Here is a 12,988-nt window from a genome sequence, read left to right as displayed (position 1 = left end):
GTGATGGCTGACAAGAACCTCTAACTCCAGTCCCAGGGGGTCTGACACCCTCTCTGGCCTCTATGAGCACCAGGCACATACATGACAGTACATGCAGGCAAAACCCTGAGACATCTAAGATAGTAAAAAAAAATCTGAGATAGCAAATAAACAACTGACAATGCACCTCAAGTGTCTTGAACAACAAGCAGCCAATCCTAAATACAGGAGACAGCAAGAAATAATAAAGGGAAGAAATTAATTAAATACAGATTAAATTGTCATTGAAAACGTAAGATTGACAAATTTACTAATCTGACAGAGAGGGAAAAGACATAAATTAACAAAAGAATGTCATTACAAAGACTCCAATGAAAAAAGAATGTTATTGAGATTACTATGAAAATTTATAATCCAGCTGGCTGTAGTGGCACATGCCTTTAATCTCAGCATTTGTAAATCCAAGACTGGCCAATCTCTGTGAGTCTGAGCTAGCCTTGTCTATGTAGTGAGTTCTAGGACAGCCAGGGCTATATACTGAGACACTGTATGGAAAAAAAAATAAAACCTACAACCTAAAAAGCCAGATAACTGAGAACAGAAAAATTTCTTAATGCATCTCCATCATAATTAAATACAGACGATATAAGTAACTCAAAGAAACCCATTAAAGCAATGACATAAAAACTGTAATTGAAGCATCCCTTCAATTCAAGAAAAGCCTAAGACCAGAGTCACTGCTGCAGTCTATTTCAAGGAGATCACATACCAATTCTTAAACTTGTTCTACAAAATAGAAAGAACCCTATCAAATCCATTCTATGAATAAAGTATTATTCTGATAACAAAACCAGATAAAGACAGACATACAAAAGAAAATTATAGACTAATTCTTTGATGAACAAAGATGCAAAAATTCTCAATAAAACTGGGTGCTGGTGGCACATGCCTTTAATCCCAGCACTCAAGCAGAGGCAGGTGGATTTCTGTGAGTTTGAGGCCAGCCTGGTCTACAAAGCGACTTCCAGGACAGCCAGGGTCACACAGAGAAACCCGGTCTTGAAAAACCAAACCAAACCAAATCAAACCCAAACAAAACAAAACTCAACAAAATAATTTCAAACAAAACAAAACTCAACAAAATAATTTCAAACAAAACCAGGAACACATTAAGATTATACATTATAAAGAAATGGGCTTCACACCAGAAAGTCAAGATTGGGTCAACATACACAAATCAATAAATATGCTACACCATATAAATAAACTTAAGAACAGAAACCACCCACATAATAATTTCAATTGATGCATCTGACTAAGTTTAACATGACTTTATGATAAAAAGTTCTGGAGATGCTGGGAACAGATGAAACATACCTCAAAATAATGAGGTTTATATACAACAAGCATTGCCAACAGTTAATGGAGACAAACAGCATTTCTTCTAAATCAGGATGTACACTTGCCCCTCTCCTATTTGACACAGTGCTCAAAGTCTTAACTACAGCAGTTAGACAAGAAAAAGACACAAAAATGATAAAAATAGGGAAGAAAAGGGTTAATTTATACCAATTTATTTGTAGATGACATGATTCTTTACTTAAAAGACCTTATGGAGTCTACTAGAAAACTCTTGGTCTTAACAAACACAGTAAAATTACAGGGTACAAATCAATATTAAAAAAAATAACAGCTTATATATATATATAACAATGGACTCTCAAAGAAAGAAGTTAGGAAAACTGTCTCATTTGAAATAACTCCAGGCAGGTGTGGTACCACATGTCTTTAATCACAACTCTGGGAGGCAGAGGCAGGAGGATTTCTGTGCATTCTAGGCCAGCCTGGTCTACATAGTGAGGGCTAGGTCGGCCCAGTTTACAGTGAGTTCCAGTCAGGGCTATGTAGAGAGACTGTCTCAACAAACAAACAAAACCTCCAAAGAAATTATATATTTAGTAATATATTTAAGCAAAGAACGACCTTGTGCTAGATAGTTTTATGTCAACGACACAAGCTAAAGTCATTTGAGAGGAAGGAACCTCAACTGAGAAAATGCATCCGTAAGATACAGCTATAGGACATTTTCTTAATTAGTGGTTGGTGGGTGAGGGTCCAGCCCATTGCGGGTGGTGCCACCCCTGGGCTGGTAGTCCTGGGTTCTGTAATAAAGCAGGCTGAGCAGCACTCCTCCATGGCCTCTGCATCAGCCCCTGCTTCCAGGTTCCTGCCCTGCACTGAGTTCCTGCCCTCACTGCTTTTGATGATGAAGAGTGATATAAGTGAACTGTTATATGGAACTGTGAATCTAGGGTCTAGCGTATGTGAGCTAAGTACTTTTATTGAAGATGATTAGAAATTAATCCACTGCACTCTTAAATATTTGAGACAGAGTTCCTCTAGGTTCCTGCTGTTTGAGTTCCTGTCCTGACTTCAATGATGGACTACAATGTGGAAGTGTAAACCAAATAAACCCTTTCCTCTTCAAGTTGCTTTAGTAATGATGTTTCATCACAGCAATAGTAACCCTAACTAAGATAGACTTCTAAAATAAAAACTTAAAGACACTGAAAAAGGAAATCACAAAGTGGCACAAGCCTTTAATCCCAGCACTTGGGAGGCAGATGCAGGTGGATCTCTGTGAATTCCAGGCCAGCCTGGTCTCCAGAGTGGAGTTCCAAGACAGCCAGGACTACACAGAGAAATCCTGCCTTTAAAAAGATAAAGAAAATCAAAGAAGATATTAGATAATGGGAAGATGTTCCATGCACCTGAATTGGCAGAATATTGGGAAAATTGTTAAAACTACCAAAATTAATTCACAGGTTTAATGCAATACCTAATCAAAATTTTGGTGTCACATTTCACAGGTTGTGAAAACACAATACAAGAATTCATATGGAACCAAAAAGGACCATGAATAGTCAAAGCCCTGCTAAGAATTTTTAAGAACACTGTTGAAGGCAGTGTTCTTAAATATCTTCTATATATAGAAGAACATTATACTAGTTCTCAATTTACATCATAGAGGTGTAGTGATAAAGAGCCTGGTGACGGCATAAAAACGGACAGGTAGACCAATGGAGTAAACTAAGGACCCAGAAATAAAATGACAAACCTAACCCACATAAGTTTTGACAGAGGAAGTAAAAACACACATTGGAAAAAATACAGTCTATCCAATAAATGATGCTGGCCAAACTGGTTATCTAATGGCACAGAATAAAATTAGATTGATGTCTTATATCTGGCAAAAAAATTAATTCAAAATGTATCGAAGACCTTAATTTAAAGCTTTAACACTGAAATGTCTAGAACAGCAGTTCTTCACCTATAGGTGGCAACCTCTTCACAAGCATTGCATATCAGATATCCTGGTATCAGATATTTACGTTATAATTCATAACAGTAGCAACATTACAATTATGAAGTAGCAATGAAAATAATTTTATGGTTGGAGTCACTACACTATGAGGAACTATATGAAAGAGTTGCAGCATTAGGAAGGTTGAGAACCACTGGTCTTGAAGAAAATAAGGAACATTCTTTAAGACACTGCACAGGTAAGAGTTTTCTAAATAGAACGACCATTGCATAGGAACTATCCCCAAATTTAAATGAAGTTTCTACTCAGCAAACCAACTAGCAGAGCAAAACAGCCCACAGAATATGAGAATATTTTAACAAGCTATAGCAATTTATAACTACTCTGAAATGCCACCTCATGCCAGCAGGAATGGCTGTCATCAAGGACTCTGACAACAAATGTTAAAGAGGGAAGTAGAAAAAGACAAACCCTTTATTCATTGCTGATGGACGCACAAATTAATACAGCCATTCTGGAAATCAGTTTGGAGATTCCGCAAAACATTAAAAAAAAGGACTACAATATGACCTAGCTATTTTACTACTGAGAACATACCCAGAAAGCTCAATACCCTACCACAGAGATCTTAGGACGTCCATGTCTATAGCTGCTCTCTATTCAATGTAGCAAGGGAATGCAACCAACCTAGTTGTCTGTACACAGATGACTGGATAATGAAAATCTGGTTCACATATAAAATGCAATACTATGAAGTGTTAAAGAAAAATGTAATTACAGAATGTGTAGATAAGTGGATGGACTTCGAATATGCAATAGTAAGGTCATGTTCTTCCTCATATGTGGATCCTAGCCTATAATACAAGTCTTTCTCTGTCCCTCTAGTCAGCTCCCAAATGATGACACTGAGACTTATTATTCATTATGAAAGCTCGGACTATAGCTTATGCTTGTTCCCAACCAGCTCTTATAACATAAATTAACTCTTTATATTCATCTACATCTTACCATGTGGCTTTTTATCTTTCTTTCATTCTATATGTCTGACTCCCTCCATGTCTCCCCTGTCCCTCGATTATCTCCTCCTACTTCCTCTCTCTGCCCAGAAGTCCCGCCTATATTTCCTGCCTAGCTATTGGCAGTTCAGCTCTTTATTAAACCAACCACAGCAATGTATCTTCACACAGTGTGTGTGTGTGTGTGTGTGTGTGTGTGTGTGTGTGTATACATTAGGTCCAGAAGAACATGAACAGAGGAGAAAAGGGGTAAATACTAGGTGATGAGGAAGGATTGAAGGCAGGAACAGACACTTGAGTTATGAAAAAAGATATAAAGATAGTTGTTTTTCTAGTTTTAGCTTTGGAATAATTTTTTTGTTTTGGGTTTTTATTTGTGCGTGAGGGGGAGCGGGCATAAAATATATTTGATAGTGAAAGTGTAAAACCCACCTGGCAGTGGTGGCCCATGCCTTTAATCCCAGCACTTGGGGAGCAGAGGCAGGCAGATCTCTGAGTTTGAGGCCAGCCTGGTCTACAGAGTAAGTTCCAGGACAGCCAGGGTTACACAGAGAAATCCTGTCTCGAAATCTTGCCCTGCCCCCCCCCCCAAAAGAAAAGACAAAGAAAAAAGAAAGTGTATAACCTGATGTAAAACTCAACAGCTACTCTAACTGCATAGAAGTTCACTGAAGCATACAGATTTAGGGTCTGGTTAATTTTGATGCATGATGTTTTTTATTTCTAAGTTCTTTAACATAAAGCTTCAGTAACTTAAAAAAAATATAATCTTTAAACCAGGTGGTGGTGGTGCACGGCTTTAATCCCAGCACTCGGGAGGCAGAGGCAGGAGGATCTCTGCGAGTTCCAAGCTAGCCTGGTCTCACAGAGAAACCCTGTCTCAAAAAAAACAAAACAAAACAAAACAAAACAAAACAAAACAAAACAAAACAAAACAACAACCAAACAAAAAAACCCAAACCTCCTCCACACCAAAAAACCCTTTAAAGAGCTGGGAGGTGATGGCGCACGCCTTTAATTCCAGCACTCGGGAGGCAGAGGCAGGCGGATCTCTGTGAGTTCGAGGCCAGCCTGGTCTCCAAAGCAAGTTCCAGGAAAGGCACAAAGCTACACAGAGAAACCCTGTGTTGAAAAAAAAACCTTTAAAGATAAAGTACTTTTGTATTCTGTATCCACAGTACTTCTCTAACTCCCTTCCTTTCCTTTTCTTCTTTCTATGTGTGTGTGTCTGTACACGTGGGGATCAGACAACCATGCAAGCTTCCAAAGGAGGGAAGCAATCAACAGTCTTATTCAGCTGTGATGACTATAAACCAAAACATCTAACAGTCTGGCACAATAACCCTAAGGGTGCAATAGAGGTACACATATCTTGGAGGTAACCAACAGCTCTCTAATGAGATTTCTAAGGTAAACCATGTCTGGTACTGGATACCTAGCCAACTACCCAAGGCTAATGAACTATAGATCTTGGAGGAAATCTCACAACTGCTACTTTACTACAACAGCATAATCTGTATCTACATTTTAAATATTTACCCTATACTCACATAAGTGTAGCTCACCTATAACCAAGGAAACTCCTCTTTGCAACAGACAGAGACCATTACAGAAAAGCCACAACTGATCAAAATTAAGAGTTGTAGAGCCCAGTCACAAAGGATACATCTACAACACAAGTCCTATAACCAATGCTCAGGGATCATCTGATGTATTTCACTTGTATTACATCTTTTTAAGTTTATCTAAAAGTTAATTAATTAAAAAAAGTTTATCTAGGGCCAGCAAAATGGCTCAGCAGGTAAACACCAGCTCTGCAAGCCTAATAACCTGAGTTTAATCTACATAAAGAAGAGAACTGACTCCACAAAGTTGTCCTATGACCTCCACATGCATGCTGTTACAGCACAAGTCCACATGTACAACATACAACAGCAATAATTTTTTAAAAAATGTATTAGTATTTAAGGCTAATTAATAAGTCATTGCATATAAAACTGCCTTTTTAATTAACCACTTGTCTACAGATAAAACTTTGGTGTGTTTCTGCCTTTTGTTTAATGTAACAATGAATTATAAACACTGGTGTTTAAGTACACTCTACTTTGAGTAGATTCCTAGGGTCAGAACTGCTTAGTCTTATAGTACAGAGGTTATAACTATTTTCTGATGAACTGTCATAGATTACCCACAGCTATGTAACATTTCACATTTTCATCGGTATTGTGCAAGCATTTGAATTTCTCCATGAAATCCCCAATACTTTTCAGTCTTTTATCCCTAATCAATGTATTTAATATACAGTATAATGGCCATAGAGTATTAGTACTTCTTTGTGGTTTTATTATTCATGCCAAGCATCTATTTTGTATATTCCCTCTGGGAAAATGTCTATGCAATTCCTTTGTCAATCCCTAAGTGTTTTATTTTTCTTTTTGAATTTCAGAAATCCGTTAGTCAATCTAAACTTTGGTTAAGTTTATCTCAATCTTTGGAATGTACGTCCACTGCCTTGATCATACCCTTTAATGCACAAAACATTTTGTACATTAAAGCACACGAATTTTGACAAAAGCCAAGTTCTATGTATTTTTGGTTGTCAAAATCATGGCAAAATTCAATGTCATGAAGACTTTCCCCTATCTTTTTTGTCCAAGCATAGTATAATTTTGATTTCATGATTAAGTCTTTGGTCTACTTTGAGCTTTTAAAAATAGTATGTGGGGCCGGGCGGTGGTGGCGCACGCCTTTAATCCCAGCACTCGGGAGGCAGAGCCAGGTGGATCTCTGTGAGTTCGAGGCCAGCCTGGGCTACCAAGTGAGTTCCAGGAAAGGCGCAAAGCTACACAGAGAAACCCTGTCTCGAAAAACCAAAAAAAAAAAAAAAAAAAAAATAGTATGTGGGTAAAAAGGTCCAACTACTTTTTATTTTACATGTGGATTATCCAGTTTTCTCATTAGTAAGGGAATCACTTTCCCAGTGAATGGGGCTGTCATTCCTCTCTGTCCCCTCCAGTGTGAGTGACTAAACCCAGGGCTTCTTTTCCTAAGACAGGGTCTCAAGACTATGTAACCAAGGACGGTCTTAAACTCAAGATTCATGACTCAACCTTCCAAACTAGAGTTGCAGATAGCTGTGAACCACCAAGTGGGTACTGGGAATCAAATCTGGGTTCTGCACAAGGACAGCCAGGGCTCTTTACCTGTTGAGCCTCCTCTCTGGCTCCTTTTCCATTGTTCATGTTTGTTTGTCTGTGGTGTATGTGTACATGTATGTTATTTTTGTGAGTATGGGTGTGTGTGTGCAAATGTATAAAGAGTCCTGAGGTTGATATGGAGAGTCATCTTCAATAGCTTTTCTACCTTTTTCAATAAAGCAGGGTCTCTCCATGTAACTGAGACCACCATGAAATGGAGAGTATAACTACCCAGCTTGCTCTGAGGATCCCTTGTCTTCACTTTCCAAGACTGTAATTACAGGTGGGCTGCCATGTCTATCCAGCATTCACATTAGTTTCTAGGGATCTGAATTCTGATTGCAAAGTAAGTATGTTAACCCACAAGCTATGTCCCCAGTACCTATTATTAGATTTTTTTTTTTTTTTAAAAGGCAAGGTTTCTGTCTCAGTGCTGGGATTACAGGGTTAGTCCATCATTTCCAGCTTTGCTGTATCTTCTTTTATTTTTTTAAGTAATTTTAAAATTTTGTTTTATTTTTCATTACAAATAATTTATTTTTAATTAATGTGTGTGCATGATAAGCACTGGATCCCCAAGAGCTTGAGTAACAGTCAGTTAGCTGGCTTGGTTCCTGGGAACTGAATTTGGGGTCTCCAGCAAAAGTAGCATATGCTCTTTAACCACTGACTCCCCTTCTAGCCCCATTTTTAAAAAACTGTGAATACATTTTACATTTTGTCAAATTATTTTCCTTTATCTATTAATGATACATTTTTTCTTTAGCCTATACATTTATTCAAATGTTAAACAAGCTGTGCAGATACGGGCTATATCTCACTATGTTAGGAGACTTATTTCTTTTCACTGCTATCCAACCAGCCAAATGTTTCTACTCCTGTGTCTAAGATTCTATTTCATGCTCCTGCCCAAAACCAATGTCTTCTGCTATCCTGTCACATCTATTAACTCTTCACAGTAGCAATGTTTCAAGTGCTGCCCAGGGGACATATGCATCAACATCAGGCTTGGAGCTTGTTAGAAATGAACATGTCAGGGTTGGGGATGTAACTTAGAAGAAAAAAGGAACGCACATGCTGGAGGCCAAGGCAAAAAGGATGGTGAATTCAAGGTCGGTCAAGACTACAAGAGCAAGGTCAAAGTCAACCCGAGCAGTTCAGTGAGACCCTGTCTACAAAAACAAGCAAATAAAAACAAACAAACAAACAAACAAAAACCTGAAGGCAAATGCCTACCATTTAGAATGTCATTAAATTCATTGTGAGGTCTCTGACAGATATTTTGAGTAACCTTGGTGGTCCTTGATACATTATGCCAAGAAGATCTTTCTATAGAAATGCATTTGTGATCCTGCTCAGGCCTCAACAGGCCCAAGAGAGTCTTATAGAGCCTCTGCTGCAACTCCCTTTGAGGACACTATATTCAGTGAAATAAACTAGTCACAAAAAAACAACTACTATGTGATTTCATTTATAATCAGCATTTAAGAGTAGCCAAAAATCACAAAACAGAAAGCAGAATGTTAGTTTTTAGGGTGTTAGGCAAAGGGGAGGACAGGGAGTTACTATAAGAGTCTGCCTTAGCAACATCAAAACTGCAGAACAGAAAACAAAACAAAACAAAACCACAACATACACAGACACAGACACACAGACACAGACTGAATGACTGAAGCTGGATATGGTGGCACATACTAACACTTAGGAAACAGAAGCAGGTTGACCTTTCTATGAGGTCAAAGCTAGCCTGGTCTGCACAGTAAGTTCTAGTCCAGCCAAGGCTACAAAGTGAGACAATGTCTTAAAAAATAAAAAATTTCTTTTGGTTGTGTATCATAAAGACTCTTAAATTTATTTCCTAAAGGTGCATTTTGTGTTTTGAATATTAAGGCCTTTTACTTTTTACCATGTAAAAATGTTTTTTGGCCACCTTTTGTTTTAAGAAAGGCTCTAGCTATATTATATGCCTAGGGTGGCCTACAATTCAATATCAGTATAGCTCAGATTGATCTTAAAACTCTAGATTTCAGGCTGAAGAACGCCTGAAATCATTGCCATGCATGAGTACTTCACCTAAAAATTCTTACATAGTAGAAAGCAGGCCTGAAGACTCAGTTATATAAGTAGAGTATAGTTTGGAGACACTTAGGCTCGGGCTGGAGAAACGGCTCATCAGTGAAGATGCTCGCTGTCAAGACGAATGAGCCAAGTTAGACTCCTGGTATCCACATGGTGGAAAAGACCTCACAGGTTATCCTTGGGTTTGTTCTACATCTGCTACAGCAGGGGAGCGCGCGCGCGCGCGCACACACACACACACACACACACACACACAACACACACAGATAAATAAACAAGAAAATAAAGAAGTTAGACTGCTGTTATTTAGACCATAATATCTTAAGAAAGAAATTACCTTTTATTGTTTTCTTGTTCTTCTTCTTCTGGTACTGTCTTCTGCTTTTTCCTAGACTGTTCTTCTAACAGCCAATTTTTCCTCTTCAACCCCTTCTTATGTTCTGAATTAAGGTTCACACTCTGAACCACAGCCTCAATCACATCAGTAACTGTGTCTGGACTTAGGTGTAGCGCTACGTCTTCGCCTTCATTCAATTCTGGGTTGACAAACTGGGCAGCCTGGAATGCTTGCATTGATACCACAGCTTGGAGGGGACATTTCCGAGGTCGACCTGGTCTGCGTTTCACAAAATTATTCCCTGTCCTGGCCTGCCTTTGAAGTTTTTTGGCTTTTAAAATTTTATTGACGTGGTCCAGGTTTTTCTTGGTGGCCAAGATTTTGTCATAATTGCACATTTTCCGAGCTTGGCGCTGCATAGCTTCAACTACACTTCTCTTGATATGATGGGGGGGACATCTACTTGCTAACTTTTCAGAAAGGAGTGGGATATTATTATTACAAGAGTCACTTGGGACTGCAGGCACTAGAAGACTATCTGATTTACCTAGGGCTCGCTCTTTGCTATAGCTATGGCCTGGACTGGAGGAAGGTGGTACAGACACAGTTGTAATTGAGGCATCAGTATTTTTCTCCACGGACTCTTGCTCATCATGTTGTACTATTCGCTGCAACAGACTGTCTACAGAATCATCCATAGAAGCAACCAATCTGGGACTTCTGGAGGGAATTCCATTCACTAAAAGAGACAACACAGCACACAGAGACAAAAAATTGATCACTGAGTTATCTAAATTGTTTTGTCTCTTTATGTTTGTTTCTTAGCCTTTTGAGACAAGGTTGGGCTACAAAGCTTTTGCTGGCTTAGAATTTACCAGGCAAATTAGGCTGGTCTTGAAGTTGTAGTGATTGAGCCTCCCTGCCTCTGCCTTCTGAGTGCTAGAATTATAGGCAATCAATCAGCTTTTTATTTCATTAATTCTTTACTTTTAATGTATGTGTGTGTGTGTGTGTGTGTGTGTGTGTGTGTGTGTGTGTGATGTGCACAAAGGTGCCCACAGAGGCCAGAAGAGGGAGTCAGATTCCCTGAAGTTAGTGAGCTGCTGGATATAGGTGCTGGGAAATGAACCCAGGTATTCTGGAGAGCAAGCAATAAGAGCTCTTAACTAGGCCATCTCCCAGTCCCTTCTTGTATTTGTTTAAGATAGGTCTTCTGTAGTTCAGGATGGCCTTGAATCTACTACATTTGAGGTTATTCTATTAGAGGACTCTCTTGAATTCCTAATCCTCATGTCTGTTTCCCAAGTGCTGCAATTACAGGTGTGGACCACCACTCCTGGCTAAATAACTTTCTATACTGACAAAAGGTAAAGAAGTATCAAAGGCTACACAGTTGAAGACTAGAAAAGAAGCTAACCTTGTCTTTCTTTTTGACGCTGGTGATCAAATCCTGAGACTTGCCCATATTTGGCAAGTTGTTCACCATTCAGCTAAATCCTGAGCAAGACGGGTTCCTTCCCTTCTTTCTTCCTGCTTTTTCAAACAGGACATTACACTGTAGGCCGGGCTTGCCTGTAACTCACTAGGTAAGGTTATCCTTCTCCCTTAGCCTCCTACATCCTGGAATTAAAGGTGTATTATACCATGCCTGTGGCTTTTTGTATATGTGTTTATGTGGAATCAAATTTATTTGTGGGTGTGTGTGGGGGTCACTCTTGTGTGTTGTTTCTCATGGGCTATCCATCTTATTATTTTTAATTGGAACCAAACATATATCCTTTTCAAGAAGAGTTAAGTGTGCTGAACAACTGAATCATTTCTTTAGCTCCATGACTAAGGACTTTTAAAGGGTTGGAAGCTTTAAAAGTTGGACTGAATGCATTTTACATCTTGAGAGTGTGGGGACAAGGGATGGAAGGTTATGGCTTAAAAGTGATGTGTTTGAGTGTTAAGTGGACAAGGGGTAGTGTTGTGATGGGGTTAGGCGAGTGTTAATTGTCAACTTCACAAAATACAGAATCACCTGGGAGATGGGGCTCTGAACATGCCTGTAAGAGATTATCTTTTTAAAAGAATTAATGATTTTATTTTGTGTATACATGTGTGGGGTGAATACATGGAATTGTGCACAAATGGAGGTCAGAGGAGAACATTCTGTCTTCAGCTCTCCTTCCACTTTGATGTGGATTTGGAGGGTTGAACTCAGGTTGTCAGGCACGTGCAGCATTGTGTTTAGATTTACCTGCTGAGCCATCTCTTCCGCTCAATCTTGATTTAGTTAATGAGGGGGGGAAAGACCCACCCACAGTAAGTGGGGTCCTTCTTCTAAATGGGATCCTGGACTATATACCTTGAGAAAGGGAACTGAGAGGCAGTTTGTATCTATCCCTCTATATTTCCTGATTTCAGATATGATGTGACAAGCTGCTTCAAGCTGCTGCTACCTTCAACTATGAGCTAAAATAACCCATTTACCCCTTAAGTGTCTTCTTCCAAGGCATTTTTAATCACAGGAAAGAAACTAAAACAGTACCTAAACTCCTAATTTACTATTAATATCCACAGGTCATTTTGTTGTTTTGTTTTCCAGGACAAGGTTTCTCTGTGTATCAGCTCTGGCTGTCGTGGAACTCGCTCTGTAGACCAGGCTGGCCTTCAGCTCACAGAGATCCAAATGCTTCTGCTTCCCAAATGCTGGGATTAAATGCATTCGCCACCACTGCCCGGCTCAGGTCATAGTTTTTTTAATCAATGGATTTATCGACATGTTTTTAAAATGTGGCATTAGCTGACATGTTTGGTGGCTCATAACAATGTAACTTCAGCATACAGGAGGCTGAGCCAGAAGGTTTATCACAAATTTCAAGCCAGCCTGAGCTACATAGTGAGGACCAAGACAAGTCAGGCATAGCAAAACTCTATCCAAAAATATTGAAATTAGTGCTGTCGAGATGGCGCAGGATAAAAGCATTTGCTGATAACCCTAGGGCCCGCAGTGGGAGGAGAGAACTAACTTCTCAGAGTTGTCCTCTGATGGTAGTCTGCATGTGTACAC

The 12,988-nt window shown here is 39.1% G+C and overlaps 1 protein-coding gene across 1 annotated transcript in view; it reads right to left on the bottom strand.

The window, feature by feature from the left end:
* The window catches only part of Ash1l (ASH1 like histone lysine methyltransferase), a 160,233-nt gene that overhangs the window by 76,736 nt on the left and 70,509 nt on the right, over positions 1 to 12,988 (bottom strand). Inside the window, exon 5 of the mRNA XM_059265644.1 lies at positions 9,934 to 10,672. Coding sequence (XP_059121627.1) covers positions 9,934 to 10,672 — 739 coding nt within the window. The remainder of the gene's footprint in view (positions 1 to 9,933; positions 10,673 to 12,988) is intronic.

The sequence above is a fragment of the Peromyscus eremicus genome, chromosome 6 (genome assembly GCF_949786415.1).
Source record: "Peromyscus eremicus chromosome 6, PerEre_H2_v1, whole genome shotgun sequence".
Taxonomy (NCBI): Eukaryota; Metazoa; Chordata; class Mammalia; order Rodentia; family Cricetidae; genus Peromyscus; species Peromyscus eremicus.
The sequence above is the reverse complement of the archived record's forward strand: the minus strand, read 5'-3'. Positions and strand labels throughout refer to the sequence as shown.